The sequence below is a fragment of the Xenopus tropicalis genome, chromosome 4, assembly GCF_000004195.4.
Source record: "Xenopus tropicalis strain Nigerian chromosome 4, UCB_Xtro_10.0, whole genome shotgun sequence".
Classification (NCBI taxonomy): domain Eukaryota; kingdom Metazoa; phylum Chordata; class Amphibia; order Anura; family Pipidae; genus Xenopus; species Xenopus tropicalis.
Genome location: NC_030680.2, coordinates 14,487,401 through 14,504,060, shown reverse-complemented (window position 1 = coordinate 14,504,060; position 16,660 = coordinate 14,487,401). Strand labels below are relative to the sequence as shown.

General features: G+C 41.8%; 1 protein-coding gene across 10 annotated transcripts in view; it reads right to left on the bottom strand.

The window, feature by feature from the left end:
- Window positions 1–13,533, bottom strand: part of ppfia1 (protein tyrosine phosphatase, receptor type, f polypeptide (PTPRF), interacting protein (liprin), alpha 1) — a 64,859-nt gene extending 51,326 nt beyond the window's left edge. For 6 of the 10 annotated variants that reach the window (XM_031899883.1, XM_031899881.1, XM_031899882.1 and 3 more), the window contains exons 1-2: window positions 13,172–13,533; window positions 8,419–8,682 (exon numbers count right to left, since the gene is read on the bottom strand). In XM_031899883.1, the coding sequence (XP_031755743.1) occupies window positions 8,419–8,682 (264 nt within the window). In that variant the 5' untranslated portion in view covers window positions 13,172–13,533. 10 annotated transcript variants of the gene reach the window in all.
- Window positions 13,534–16,660: the final 3,127 nt, after the last annotated feature.

Here is a 16,660-nt window from a genome sequence, read left to right as displayed (position 1 = left end):
GGGACCTTAGGCTGTAAGCTCCACTGGGGCAGGGACTGATGGGAATGTGATAGGGACCTTAGATTGTAAGCTCCACTGGGGAAGGGACTGATGGGAATGGGATAGGGACCTTAGATTGTAAGCTCTCTGGGGTAGAGACTGTTGAGAATGGGATAGGGACCTTAGATTGTAAGCTCCACTGGGGCAGGGGCTGATGGGAATGGGATAGGGACCTTAGATTGTAAGCTCCACTGGGGCAGGGATTGATGGGAATGTGATAGGGACCTTAGATTGTAAGCTCCACTGGGGCAGGGACTGATGGGAATGATAAACAATTACTATAAAGGGCTATATAATTACTTGTGGTACAGAAATATAAAATAAGTGCACCTACATTGGTAAATTGAGGCCCTTTGATACTAGCAGGCCTACTACATGTAGGCCTGGGACAGCCCCTATTGAGACTTAAACCTGTATTCAATGCCTTTATTGGAATTACTGGAGAACGCCTCTTAAAATACTTCCTTACACAATTTAACAACCAATTTAACATATACATATAACTCTAGGAGTTGCACAAAAGTGCCCTACCTGTCTGCTACGCCTGCCTTCAGCATAAAAGGGACACAACCCCTACAGAAGGGTATGTCTTACACAGCACAACTGTGATATTAAACACCCAAATGCCGAAACAGAAGCAATCAATAAATCCCTAGTTACAAGGTGGGGCGCGCTAATAAGCCTCACAACAGATTATTTGGGAAGCACCAGAACCCCACCTACTGATGTTATACAGGAAGGAGAGCTGCCCAGAATTATTTCATTTCATTGCCCAGTGCTATATAATTGCCTATCGCGGTACTGCTGTCACGTCAGGGCAACTGGTGCAGAGCTATATATTCCTCCTATGTTACTATCCAGTGTTGGAATGGGCCTCCAAAGAACCTGATGTCAAAGGCCAACTCTTACACCAATTTAGTTGTATACAGAGCTAAATATAATAGGAGTCATATAGGCCTATAGTGCAAATAGGAAAGGGCTATGGGAATTGTCCTTGAGGCTAATGGGAATTATAAGAGACACGGGCAATTTAACCATAGCAGACGCCTTCCTTTCCTGCTTTTTATCTATTAGGTATAAACCCCTATATGATGATAGGTAAAGCGGCCACACAGAGGACGATAAAAACTGCCAAAAGACTGTGTCTGAAGCTTATTTGCCGTGTATGAGGCCCTCCGACGGACATACCCAACTGATACCTGGCTGGAAATCAGGCAGATATCAATAGGGCAGATTAAAAAACCCCAAAGAGTAGGTCAGGGCTAGGAGCCATTGGCTCATTGGTGCAGTCCTCGTCCCATTGGCCCACATCCTGGCAACATCATCCAATTGTTTGGCCCCATTGCCCACCCCTCAAGGTGGGCATATCAGGTAAAGATCCGCTCATTTGGTGACTTCTCCAAACGAGCAGATCTTTCAGTTTTAGTTAAGGTGGCCATACACGGGCCGACTGTAGCTGCCGATATTGGTCCCTTAGACTGATTCAGCGGCTTATTGGCCCGTGTAGGGGCACAAACGAAGGGCCTGCCCGACCGATATCTGGCCTGAAATCAGCCAGATATCGATCGGCCAGGTTAAAAAAATTTCGTCGGATTGGGGACCGCATCGTCTTGTTGATGCGGTCCCCGAACCGACTGCACCTATTATTACTTACGTTCTAATTTGATCGTTTGGCCCCAGGGCCAAACGACCGAATTAGTCTAAATTCACCCGATATCGCCCACCCGTAGGTGGGGATATTGGGAGAAGATCCGCTCACTTGGCGACCTTGCCAAGCGAACGGAGCTTAATGTAACCTTTAGTTTTTCAGTTTTTACTTTTTGAAGGATAAAATAAAATACTTTAATTTATTGCCATTATGTAAGGGTTTATACCTACAGATAAACAGAAGAAGCAGCTGAAAACAGTCTCTCTTCCTAGGAAACGAGGCTAGCCGAGAAAACTACATCTCCCAGCATGCACAGTGGCTGCTAATATTCCTGGTATATATGCACCAAATCCACTGCAAAAGATTTGGCTGAATACCAAATGAAATCTAAAACTAGAGAGAGCTAGAGAGAAACATGGGGTGCAAAATTTCTCAATGTCTGTGGACATAAACCTATAAACCCGCAGCTTGTCACATGACACATTTCCTTAACGCTGGCTTCATTTATCCTCACACCGGGGTCCATCGCAGAGGGCGGAAAAGCCCATGAAATGAGTTTGCTGCCGAGGGATCGAGAGTGAAATAAAAATCATCACTTTCTGATTAAATACACTAGCGGCTGTCACATGTATTTGTGTCACAGGCTTCGCCTTTGCAATCAGAATGACAGCGAGCCTTTTATCTCCCCTGCAGGCACTCACGTGGGGCCCTTTAAAGAGAACAGCTGCCTCCGAAACCAATTTGTATCATTATCACCTCTTTATACAATTAAATCTTCTTAATGGATCACCGGGGTACATCAAATATGGCGTTAATGTCTCCTTATTCGCTCCCCCTTTCACCTTAAGTTTTACTATAAATGCTATTTGGACACAGTCTGCAATTGGTCTTTATATCATTTTACTTATTTAGCTTTACATTCAACAACTTTCAAGTTTGGAACTTTAGCGGCTACATGGTTGCTAGGATCCAAATTACCATAGCAACCAGGCACTGGTTAATATATAAAAAGAAGTGGTTCTGAAAAGAAAGTTATGTTATAAGTCAGTGACCCCCTTTTGAAAACAGGAAAGAGGCGGAAGAGAAAGGCAAATGGTTAAAAGATAAAAACAAAGACCAAATGTTAACTTAAAGGAACAGTAACACCAAAAAATGAAAGTGTTTTAAAGTAATTATAATATAACGTACTGCTGCTCTGCACTGGTAAAAGTTGTGTGCTTGCCTCAGAAACACTACTATAGTTTATATAAATACCCTGCTCTGTAGCCATGGGGGCAGCCATTCCAGCTGGAAAAAAAGGAGAAAAGGCACAGGTTACGTAGCAGATTACAGATAAGCTCTGTACAATACAATGGTGTTTTATCTGTTATCTGCAAAATAACCTGTGCCTTTTCTCCTTTGAATGGCTGCCCCTACAGCTACACAGCAGCTTTGTTAACTAAACTATAGCAATGTTTCTAAAGAAAATACACCAGAGCAGGAGAACAGTATATTACATTGTTATTACTTTCATTTTTTTGTGTTACTGTCCCTTTAAAGATGAACCACACCTTTAAGCCCTCCAATGGCACCAAGTGAAAATGTTTAAATATACATTGGTTTATAAGTAGGGTTTCCAAGAAGTTGATCTTTTATGCTTACTGGGGTACCTCCCCTTCAAGTTAACTTATAGTAAGAATCTCCTATTCTTGGCATCTTTTACATTGGTCTTCATTTTTTATTTTTTGAAATTGACTTCCTCTTCTGCCTACAGTTTTCCAAATGGGCATTGGGGTGGCGAGTCACTGACCCCCTTGTACAATTCTACAATCTGCTTATACCCACTTTTATAGATCTTCCAGGCTATCACTGAAATAGTAGCCTGGTTGCTAGAACAAGTTGGACAACCAACATAGCAACCAGATAACTGTTTCAAAGTGGAGAGCTGCTGGACAAAAAGCTAAAAAAACAAAAAAACAAAATCACTTTCTATAGGGGTATGGGGTCCTTTATCCGGAAACCTGTTGTCCAGAAAGTTCCAAATTACGGGAAGGTCATCGCCCATAGACTCTATTATAAGCAAATAATTCTAATTTTTAAAAAATGATTTCCTTTTTCCCAGTACCTTTACTTGATCCCTTATTGGGGGCAGAACAGTCCTATTGGGTTTATTTAATGGTTAAATGATTCCCTTTTCTCTGTAATAATAAAACAGTACCTTTACTTGATCCCAACTAAGATATAATTACCCCTTATTGGGGGCAGAACAGCCCTATTGGGTTTATTTAATGGTTAAATGATTCCCTTTTCTCTGTAATAATAAAACAGTATCTGTACTTGATCCCAACTAAGATATAATTACCCCTTATTGGGGGCAGAACAGCCCTATTGGGTTTATTTAATGGTTAAATTATTTCCTTTTCTCTGTAATAATAAAACAGTACCTGTACTTGATCCCAACTAAGATATAATTACCCCTTATTGGGGGCAGAACAGCCCTATTGGGTTTATTTAATGGTTAAATGATTTCCTTTTCTCTGTAATAATAAAACAGTACCTGTACTTGATCCCAACTAAGATATAATTACCCCTTATTGGGGCAGAACAGCCCTATTGGGTTTATTTAATGGTTAAATGATTCCCTTTTCTCTGTAATAATAAAACAGTACCTGTACTTGATCCCAACTAAGATATAATTACCCCTTATTGGGGGCAGAACAGCCCTATTGGGTTTATTTAATGGTTAAATGATCCCCTTTTCTCTGTAATAATAAAACAGTACCTGTACTTGATCCCAACTAAGATATAATTACCCCTTATTGGGGGCAGAACAGTCCTATTGGGTTTATTTAATGGTTAAATGATTCCCTTTTCTCTGTAATAATAAAACAGTACCTGTACTTGATCCCAACTAAGATATAATTACCCCTTATTGGGGGCAGAACAGCCCTATTGGGTTTATTTCACGTTTAAATAATCTTTTAGTAGACTTAAGGCGTGGAGAGCCAAATTATGGAAAGATCCCTTATCCAGAAAACACCAGGCCCCGAGCATTCTGGATAAAAGGTCCCATACCTGTATTACATTAACAGTTAATCTAGAGGGCGGACTAACAATTTAGGGGGCATATGGCTGCTAATTGTGGCTAGTAGGGAACACTAAAACCTATTTTTACTTTCAGCTATAGTTGCCCTTAAATGGTAAATGCTATTACGCCCTTTTTTATGCTATAAATACCTTTTGCCTATACGATTCCTATAACAATTACACTTAGTTTCCCTTTAACATTCATCTTTCAATCGCCCGTACCAAACAAGCCCTGCTGATGTTTGGGAACAGAACTGGGTCCTCCCCAAATTCCACTAAGCCCAGAACAAAATGCAGAGGTCGCCTACAGAATTTATCAGCAGCGGCAGCGAGAGAGAATTCCTGGCACACAAACCCAGAACAGGGAAGGTCTGTCAGCTGGATCAGTGCTTCCGTCAGTGAACATATCTTCTTATCTGCGGAACAATACACTGAAAAGTAGGGCCCCAGGCCACATCCTTCCTCCGCTGTCTCTTCTCCAGCCATCTCCCATCAAAAATATAATCACAGCTCAGTGATTTCCCCTGGTACGGAGGGGCATTTAGACAGCAGCTCTATGCCACACTGTAGCTCAGACCATTAAGCCTCAGATGGAATATTTAGGAAGATATTAGAATGAGGGCATGGGAATGGAGTTTCACGGCTGCTTTTAAAGGAGAACTAAAGACTACGAAAATATATAGCTAGAAATGTATTTTATAAAAACCCATGAGGTTCAGCCGTCCGATAACGCTAATGATCCAGGACTTAAAGGCGAAGGAAAGGCTAATAAAGAGTTAATCTCAAGCTGCAGGCATACCTTCAGTTGTCTCCATAGCGCCCTTAAGTCTCCCCATATTTCTCCTGTTCAGATGATCAGAAGCCTCATAGGGAAAAAAAACCACTGAGCTCTGTAAGTTCCCATAATGCCTCACTCCTGCACCAAGACCAAGACTGGTGTACATGCTCAGTTAGTTAGACTATGAGGAAGCTTCCTGCTAATTGGCTCAGATCCACAGGGGGGAGGGAGTTCTTAGCATTCTTGAGGGAGGGAAGCAGGAGAGAGGAGAGAGCTGCGTGTCTCCGACACAGAAAAACAGACAAATCCTGTTTCTTTTGACAGAGGACTCAGTGCACCGTTTCTGTAAGTGCTTATGGCTGTATTTACATAGACCTTTCTGATAAAGCTTATGCCTGAAAATCGTCCCAACATTAGCAGTAAGTGAAGTTACACTAGTCATAGAAACTGCTGCTACAGGGCTAATTATGAATCAATATGCATAACGCACTGGTTTCTATTCCGCCATGTTATGTGAACCTGAATAACTAGTTAGCCTTGTATCGTGAAATATATTATATGACATATAATATATTATATGACAACAAAGACCCACACTCCAATTTCAATCTACAGCTTCACTTACGTTGCTTTTGGGGTATCACAGTAAGCAGTTAGCACACTCCAAGGACTTCCCATAAAATTCAGTCTTTATTCCAACTTGCCATATATCACACAATAAAAGTTCTTCAGAATTGTTTTTGCCATTGAGGACCCAGAGCATGTGCAGTGAAGCCGCAAAAAGATGGGGAGCTGCTGGGGGCATCTTTAAAAGCACACCCCAAGATGTTGGGTCTAAAAACATAAGGTGTACCATGCCTATTCTAATTCTTTGTTGAGGTTTAGTTCCCCTTTAAAACTAAATGTGAAAGCAGATCATACCTAACCATCTTCTCTCTGATACAGATATTATGCCAAGACCAGTAAGTGTATAGTTATAGGGAAAGGCAACACATACACATTGGTTAGTGCATTGTTGAGAAACTACACAGCCGGTGCTGTAAGGGGAAGTTGTCCCTCTGAGCACTTTATCCCTCACCGCTGACAGTCGGATACATACGTGCGCAGTCTTCCATGGACAAGTTAAGCCTCGTGCAAACATTTCTCAAGGCTATGGAACTTCAATGCCCTGAACAGCACAGTGGGTGATATTGACTAGTTATAGTCCTCTCTCTTACATCATACTGTACTGAGTCTAATGAAGCCACATTTCACAAGGCTTGGCCAATGGGTAGATCAGTAAGCTGCCCAAAAAAAATACAATTCAGTTCAGAGCAAAAAAAAAAAAAAAAAAAAAAAAGCTACAAATACATAAATAAACAGTTGGTGGCCTGAAAGGAGTGTAGATGCAACAACACGGTATATACCCAAGGGTAACCAAAAACAAGCACACTAAGGGGCATATTTATAGTGTGTAAGCCAACATCGCCGGTGATGTTGCCCACAGCAACCAATCAGATCTTTGCTTTTGTTTTCTAACTTGTAGGTGACTGTTAAAATCTAATTGCTGATTGGTTGCTATGGGCAACATCCTCTGTGATGTTGGCTTACACACTTTAATAAATGTGCCAGTACAATTCATTAGGTTCCATCTGTAAAGGAAATCCCCAAAAAAGACACCAGTTATAATATTCTGAAGGGCCACACTAGGCAAAAAATGATCCAGCCAAGGCATCTGCTGAACAAACCAATCAACGAGGGGTACCCTTGCAATGTATTCGGCCAGATATTGAATACATGGGCCGAAGAATCAGCTGAACACCCTTTGCCAGACAAGCTCTAAAACACACTGGCTAGAACACGCTGGATAGAATTTAGAGCCTAAAGCACAAAAATCTGCTCAGCTACAATGTACAGTGTATGCAATACAGCACATCAGCAGAAGCCCAGAGGAAGACGCAGTAAGCACAATGTCAGTGTTACTTGCCTTGTCAGCTTCTTCTTGACATGCACAAAAGTCCTCCCAATCCCAGTTCAAACATATAACAGGCTCTATACAAGCACTGGGAAGCTTTCAGAACCCAGTACCCACCAGTCACAGGTACAAACCGACCAACCAGCTCAGCATTAGTCACAAAAATCACAATAAAGTAGGGCAGTGGTTCTATTGGCTGGAGTATTGCTACTCTGTATTCTACTCTTTAGGACAGCACTTCCCAAACTGTGGTATTTTAGAACACTGGACCCTCAGTTATCTTCAGGCAGGTGAGATTTTCCAATTAAAGGGGAACTCACCCAAACACAACTTTTCGAAACAAACATAATTTGAAGCAACTTTGTAATATACATGAATAAAAAAATACGCAGCCTTTTCATAATGTCTAATGTAATAATAGGGATTGGAACAGTTCCCTAAGCCCCGCCCCCTGTTCCCCTGCTGATCTGGCTGACTACTTTGAGACTCAAATAAAATGTAACAGTAGTCACCTGTTCTCAGCCTGTATCCTCACAATCCCACAATTCCCTGCACAAGTCATGTCAACAAGGAAAGGAACATCACGGTGCAATGCATTGTGGGTAATGTAGTCTTTGCATACTGTCTGTAAGCTGTTACAATTTGTAACATCAGTGTTTTAGTCCCTCCTCCCCTGAAAGGATTTCAGATGATGCAGGAAGAGAGGAAGTGTTTTGCACCTGGATTTCAGCATATAAAAATGGAATTTATTCATTCTTTTTAAGGGAACAGATTACAGTGATAAGTACATTAGGGTTTTATGTGTAGTGTCTTTAACACATTTCTGTAGTTCCCCTTTAACAATAGATATATACACACACACACATATATTTAGTCACATAAACAAATACAAACTGATACAAAGGGTAAAAACACCCCAAAAAAGCCTTGTACCTGCGGAAGGGCCGTGTTCAGCTGCCTCTGGAGAGAGTCCCGCTCATGGCTGGCTTCCTGGAACTTGCTCTGGCTCAATGCTAGAGATTCCTGGGTTTCCCGCAGTGTGTCGAGCAGTCGGTCTCTTTCCTCCAACATGGACACCATAAGCTGCTCAAAATGAGAATCGGAGTCTGCCTGTAAAGGAGACCCGGAGCCATGGCCTCCATTGCCCCCGGATGGCATCTCAGCCTCGCTAATTGTTGGCATCACTTCACACATCATCTGTGGAAAGGAAGGAGAAATCAATTAGCCGATTGGTCGCCTTTAATGAACATTCATTGGCATAAGATCAAATCCACGCCTGACATAGCAAGCAATAAGCAGTAATAAGCAGGTAACGAACACGCTCGTGTTTAGCCACAAACTCTGAACCAGGTCCTGTTGCACGGCTGTGTTGACATGTTTTCCTGCTAAGGTGTCAGACTAGAGAAACACCCAGCCCTGTGTAACAGCTGATAAAACCAAAGCAGGGATGGGTGTTGAGTGATCTGAAATCCGTGGCATAAAAGGGAAGTAAAAGCTGATATTTACACAACAGACAGCCATATAGATCACCCAGACTGCTTACAGTACTCACAGCAGGGTTATCTAACCAGACTCCGCACAGCTGCTGCTGAACTGCAACTCACACAATCCCTTAGACAGTCAAAAGAGTAGTTTCAGGTAACTAAATTGGATATCCCATCTACAACATTACAGAAAAGAGCTAGCTTGTTTCCTTTCTCTTCTCTGGTTCTGACTCCTGCAACAATGTAGCAGAATCACTTTTCTTTAGGTCTGTCGCTTTGGCCTCTGCTACATTTTTTTAACCCAGTAATTAGGAGAATATAAAACAGCCAGGTATATATGGTAATCAGGGACCTTCCCATTATATACAGGTATGGAATCCGTTATCCGGAAATCCATTATCCAGAATTACGGAAAGCCTGTCTCCCATAGACTCCATTTTAATCAGATTTTTAAAATGGATTTCCCGTTTTTCTGTAATGATAAAACAGAACATTGTATTTGATCCCAACTAAGATATAATTACCCCTTATTGGGGCAGAACAGTCCTATTGGGGTTATTTAATGGTTAAATGATTCCCTTTTCTCTGTAATAATAAAACAGTACCTGTACTTGATCCCAACTAAGATATAATTACCCCTTATTGGGGGCAGAACAACCCTATTGGGTTTATTTCATGGTTAAATGATTCCCCTTTCTCTGTAATAATAAAACAGTACCTGTACTTGATCCCAACTAAGATATAATTACCCCTTATTGGGGCAGAACAGTACTATTGGGTTTATTTAATGGTTAAATGATTCCCTTTTCTCTGTAATAATAAAATAGAACATTGTATTTGATCCCAACCTAGATATAAATAATCCTTATTGGATGCAAAATAATCCTGTTGGGTTTAATTAATGCTTTATTGATTTTTTAGTAGACTTAAGATATGGAGATCCAAATTACGGAAAGACCCCTTCTCCTGAGCATTCTAGATATAGGAGCCGTTATCCAGAATGCTCAGGAGAAGGGGTCTTTCTGTAATTTGGATCTCCATATCTTAAGTCTACTAAAAAATCAATAAAGCATTAATACAATGAAAAGAAGCCCCTGACCTGCACCAGAAGGAGTTTCATGTAATAAAATCCTTCTCGGAGCACTTTGTGCTGCCATTAATGGGGATCCTTTATACCAAATTAAGCAGACCTTAGGTGTATAGCCGGCTTTAGTATAACACAGAAAAGTAATGAATTACACCACACCTTTAATTGGAATAGAATTCACTCAGTCCAACATAATAAGGCTAATTAACATGCTTGAATAAATGAGACCTAAGGCTACAGGAAGCCTGAATAAAAATGCTTTACACATAGATCGTTTGATGTAGAGCGTAATAACTTAAGAATTTGCAATTGGTCTTCATTTTTTTTATTATCTGTAGTTTTTCAATTTTAGTTCAACAGCTATCTGGTTGCTAGGGTACAAATGACCTTAGCAACCAGGGAGTGGTTTGAATGAGAGACTTCAGGAAAGGACCTGAATAGAAAAGTAAGTTATGAAAAGTAACAACAATAAATCTGTCTACCCACAGAGCAATAGTTTTTGGCTGCTGCTTCAAGTACAGGTATGGGAACTGTTATTTAGAATGCTCGGAACCTGGGGTTTTGCAGGTAAAGGATCTTTCTGAAATTTGGATCTCCATACCTTAAGTCTACTAAAAACCATTTAAATATTAAATAAACCCAATAGGACTGTTCTGCCCCCAATAAGGGGTAATTATATCTTAGTTGGGATCAAGTACAGGTACTGTTTTATTATTACAGAGAAAATGGAATCATTTTAAAAAAATAAGAACTATTTGATTAAAATGAAGCCTATGAGAGATGGCCTATCCATAATTTGGAAACTTCTGGATAACAGGTTATAACAGAGCCCATTCCTACAGGGATACTCAACACAAATCTCACCAAGGTTTATGTACTGGTAACAGACTTCAAGGACCTATAAGCTTTTGCTTTATTCTGATGGCAGAGATGGACAAATATCAAAATATATGAGCTGTTTATGAGCCCTACGGACACACAGTCCTACCACAACAAAACACAATACTTCCATCCCATAATTCATGTGTGAAAAGGTTCCAAACAACTGTTGACAGGAAAAAACATTCTTGCCTTCAGGGCAATCGAGAATCCAGAACATTCAGGCAATTAACTGTGGGTTGCTCTACCCTTGTACAGGTATGGGATCCGTTATCAGGAAAGCTGTTATCCAGAAAGCTCTGAATAACGGGACACCCATATCCAATAGATTCCATAAGTCGACAGACTAATTTTCAAAAATCATTTCCTTTTTCTCTGTAATAATAAAACAGTACCTGTACTTGATCCCAACTAAGATATAATTACCCCTTATTGGGGGCAGAACAGTCCCATTGGGTTTATTTAATGGTTAAATGATTCCCTTTTCTCTGTAATAATAAAACAGTACCTGTACTTGATCCCAACTAAGATATAATTACCCCTTATTGGGGGCAGAACAGTCCCATTGGGTTTATTTAATGGTTAAATGATTCCCTTTTCTCTGTAATAATAAAACAGTACCTGTACTTGATCCCAACTAAGATATAATTACCCCTTATTGGGGGCAGAACAGCCCTATTGGGTTTATTTAATGGTTAAATGATTCCCTTTTCTCTGTAATAATAAAACAGTACCTGTACTGGATCCCAACTAAGATATAATTACCCCTTATTGGGGCAGAACAGCCCTATTGGGTTTATTTAGTGTTTATTATTATTATCATTTATTTATAAAGCGCCAACATATTCCGCAGCGCTGTACAATAAGTGGGTTTCATACATTGGACATACAGAGTAACATATAAAGCAATCAATAACCGATACAAGAGGTGAAGAGGGCCCTGCCCAAAAGAGCTTACAATCTACATTTTTTTTTAGGAAGATCCAAATTACAGAAAATCCCTTTAGGATAACAGGTCCCATACCTGTACTAAAAAACAAGCTGTTGAGTTCATTGCCTCAAGTCTGTTTACTTTTTACACAAGCCAATGACTGATGCTTGTGACATGTGCTCTAATGCCTGCCAGTGATTGGCTGACTGGGACAGGGCTGGCTCTGGATCCCCAAGTTCTAATCCACTGTGCCCTCTCAGCATTACTCACTGCTACTGTAATACAATATATACCTGCCCCCAGCTCCAAAATATATACCAAATACTCCTCCTTATCAATACATTTAACACTATATAATATACAGCCATTTGAGAATTCCAAGGAAATAATGTCAACTCTGAGAACGATGACCTATATAAGAACATGGTCTGCAGCCTTGTGCCTATATATATATCTATATATATATATATATTTATTTTATTTTTTTTCTGGACTCCTTACTGTCTAATATCTTCATTATAAATCTATATTATATGTATCTGAGAGCATTATATTTACACACAGCAATATACATGCAATTGGGATATACCATACAGTATATATATACCATACAGAGCATATATACAGTTACATCTACATTTTGGCAGTACAGTTCTCATATAACACTTAAACCGACTTTATTGGCCGAAACCAACTCAGAGCAAAGTTTTAAGATGAAACAGCTCACTATTCAGCACCATAAAGAGCCAATTAGGCTTGAAAACTTGCCCAGCGCCATTATATTTTTGCTAATAAAGTCAGTTTTAGTGTTATTTAAGGGCTGCCCTGCCAAAAGTACTTGCAGAAATATTCATGGACCTCTTTAAGGATGTGCACCTAGTGGGAAGCACCTTTTGGGCCACTGCAGCTACTGTACATAGTCTCAATACTAATCTATATACAGGTTGTCTTACAAATATACACAAAACCAAAAGTATATATTCTATATATATATATAATACATATTGCTGTCATACTATATACACTGTGTATTATACAATATATATATATTTTTTTTTTTATATATGTAAACAAAAATCCTATGACCCTATATACATATAGAGAGCAATATAGGGTCTATATAATACATTATTACACACAATGCAGAGGCTTATATAACCATAGAGAGTACATCTGCATCCCCTGAGACTGAGCCATAATAGAAATACAGACACAAGGTATTGCTTACAATACAGATATATAGACTTATAATTATAAATGATATAATTCTGTATTTATCAGTTTGGATTCCCAGAGCCAAGTTACCTTGCTGCCGCCGTGTCTTGATCCCGGGAGTGAGAATTGTGCAGCTCAGACCCGGTCTGTGAGTGTAGGAGCCCCGCACCGGCAGGCAGGTACCCAAAGCAGCGGCAGGACTCCGGGAACCGCACGATGCGCAGCTCAGGGTTTAATCCTCAGCGGCTCCCGTGTCTCCTGCCGGCCACACCGGTATCCCGGGGAGAGCTGAGGGGCGGAGCTCCGCTCTCCAGTATCCCGGGCTCCGTCAGGCCGCCTCACTCGTCCCGGCATCCACCGCGGCGCCTAGTCGGTGCGTGACGTCCCGGCATGCATTGCGTCACGCAGGGGGCGTATTCTACTGACCTGTTGCCTGGACGACGGCGAGGATGACGAGGTGAATAAGTTGCAGCCAATAGAAAGGCGAGAGGCGGGGAAAAGAAGGGAGAGGAGGTGGGTCAATGAGAGGATTAGAAGAAACTAATGAAGGGTGAGATGGGGGATTTATGGAACAAGGAAGAGAGGAAATTACATAGGAGAGTGCATAGAATAGTGGGAGTCATACTGTGTGTGAGTGAGACAGCGATACGGTATAGGGTATATTTCTCATACTGTGTAAAAAGTGGAGTGAAGCATTACCGGTGATGATGCCCAGGGCAACCAATCAGCAATTAGATTTCAAAAGTTCTAAAGCCGAAGCAAAGCATCTGATTGGCTGCTATGAGCAATGGTTTTTCTCCACTTTTTACACAGCATGATATATATATACCTCTATATGAGGGAGTTGGTTTACTAGGGGGGGCTTAGGGTCCCACTGTGCCAGAATGATTCCTGCATTTATTTTATTTATAATACACAGCAGCCACCAATTATTTGGAAAAGATATCCTTTGCTGTGGGGGGTTTTGCTTTAGTGATGTCATCAGTGACAATAGATGGGCTTATGATGTCATTTCAGTCACATGACCTGTTGAAAGCTGGGGAGATAGATTATGCTGTGGGCACTATGGCTGGTGTAGCAGAGGCCCGCCAATATGTGGGGGTCTGCTAGGTTCTATCTCCAGTAGGTTTGCTACCTGGGGGTGTTTTACTGGCCTTGCTGCTAAAAATGACACTTAATGCCAATATTATTTATAGGGAAATAACTCCTGCTTCACTGAGCCCAGGCCGGCACTCTGAAATGCCTCAGGGGCTGCAATTACTTTTTATATAAACCAGCAGGGCCGCCATCAGAAATCACGGGGCCCCTCACAACAAAATTTTTGGGCCCCCCCCTCCTCCCACGCACCGCCTCCAATGGCCCCTCCCCCAGTGACCCCTCCCATCAGTACAAAGGACACACAGACATTGGTAGCCAGGGCCCCCTAAATGATTGTTAGCCAGGGGTTACGTTTTGCATTGGTGCCAGGGCAGGGACCCCCTAAAACACTGCTAGCCAGCCCAGGGCCCCCTAAAACATTGCTGGTCCTCCCCCAGTGTCCTCATACTGTGGCCCGCTCCAACATCCTCCAGCTCCCCCCATTGAAACCCCCGTATCCTCCCCAACATCCTCCAGCTCCCAGCCTAGTGTCCCCCAGCATCCTCCAGCTCCTCCCCCTAGCATCCCCCAACATCCTCCAGCTCCCCCTAGCATCCCCCAGCATCCTCCCCAATATCCTCCAACTCCCTCCCAGCATCCTCCAGCTCCCCCAGCATCTTATATATTGTAAAAAGGTGAAACTGTATCCAGCGTGTGAGCGCTTAGAAAAGGCAATGGAACTTGCGTTACAAGAATAGGCCAAGAGGTGACTCGGGAGAGGGACATGGCAGGGCTTTGCTGCTGTAGCGGGAGGCATGTTTTGAGCACCTGTTTTACGTTCCTTCACCTGCTTCCTTCGGCTGCATCCTCTCGTCCCCCAGGTTCGCCGCTGCATCCATTCTTTTATAAGAAATCAAATTACCCCCTGACCACCAATGATCCGAGGGCCCGTAATTCTTTAAAGGGGGCCCGTGCTTAAAGACTGTAGCACGACCGGGCCCCCTTTAAAGCAACGTGATCGCCCGGGCCCGGGACAATTGTCCCCCCTGTGCCCCCCTGATGGCGGCCCTGTAAACCAGTGCTTTGTATTGGGCCTCTGTGACATGCCTATTTTGAATCACTGTCCAGATATAGTTGCCAGTCCTGACTGGTTGTCTTAAGGTGGCCATACACGGGCCGATTGTAGCTGCTGATATTGTTCCATTAGACCTATTCAGCAGATTATCGGCCCATGTAGGGGCACAAACGACAGGCCTGCCCGACCGACATCTGGCCTGAAATCAGCCAGATTTCGATCGGGCAGGTTAAAAAATTCAGTCAGATCGGGGACCGCATTGGCTCGTTGATGCGATCCCCGAACCACCGGGCCAAACCACCAAATTCACTCGATTGTGGGGGATATTGGGAGAAGATTCGCTTGCTTGGCAACCACCTTTACTTCACTGACTGACATTCTTGAAAAAATGTAGGCGCTCATTTTAGTATTTTTTTTATTTCGTTGGCCTGATTAGTTATCCACTATGTCACTTGACTTGTGATCTGTGGAATATTAGATCCTTTATCTGGGCATTAAAGGAGACATATCATATAAAAATTAAGTACCAGTGAATTATACTCCTCTAGATATAGAAGAGTTGTGCTTAAAATGTAGTGTTTCGGACTGATTTATTGTTCCACTAACTGCCGGCTGAATTCTCTGGATGTGCAGGGGGGCCGGGGGCTCCCATTACTCTGCTCTGTAGGATGGGAACCAATCAGCAGCAAGCTTGACCTGATAGGGAACTGAAGTCTGTCTTTCCCTGTGTGAGTGCAGGGCTGTGATTGGCTACTCCCCTCCTACTGTGCTTCTGGCAGTCACTGTTAGGACACTCCCACCCTTGCTATCTAGGTGATAATTAGGATGCGCTGAATGAAAAATTGAAGTAATTGTAATTGAAAAATCTGAGCTGCATAGAGGCGAGGCAGGCAATATATGATTGATTTTTAAATACATTTATAACAGGTATAGATGATTTAATTAAAAAAAAAAGAATTTAGGTTTCATGTCTAACTTCTAAAGGACTTTTATAATACAGATTTTCATGTGTGGGTGACAGGTCCCCCTTAAAGGAACAGTAACACTAAAAAATGAAAGTGTATAAAAATAATTACGATATTATGTACTGTTGTCCTGTGCTGGTACAGCTGGTATGTTTGCCTCAGAAAGACTACTATAGTTTATATAAATAAGCTGCTGTGTAGCCCCGGGGGCAGCCATTCAAAGGAGAAAAGGCACAGGCACATAGCAGATAACAGATAAAGCCCCATTTTTTCTACAGAGCTTATCTGTTATCTGCTATGTAACCTGTGCCTTTTCTCCAGGTTGAATGGCTGCCCCCATGGCTACACAGCAGCTTATTTATATAAATTATAGTACTGTTACTTTAGCAAATACACAACTTTACCTGTGCAGGGTAACAGTACATTATATTTTAAATACTTTAATACACTTTCATTTTTGGC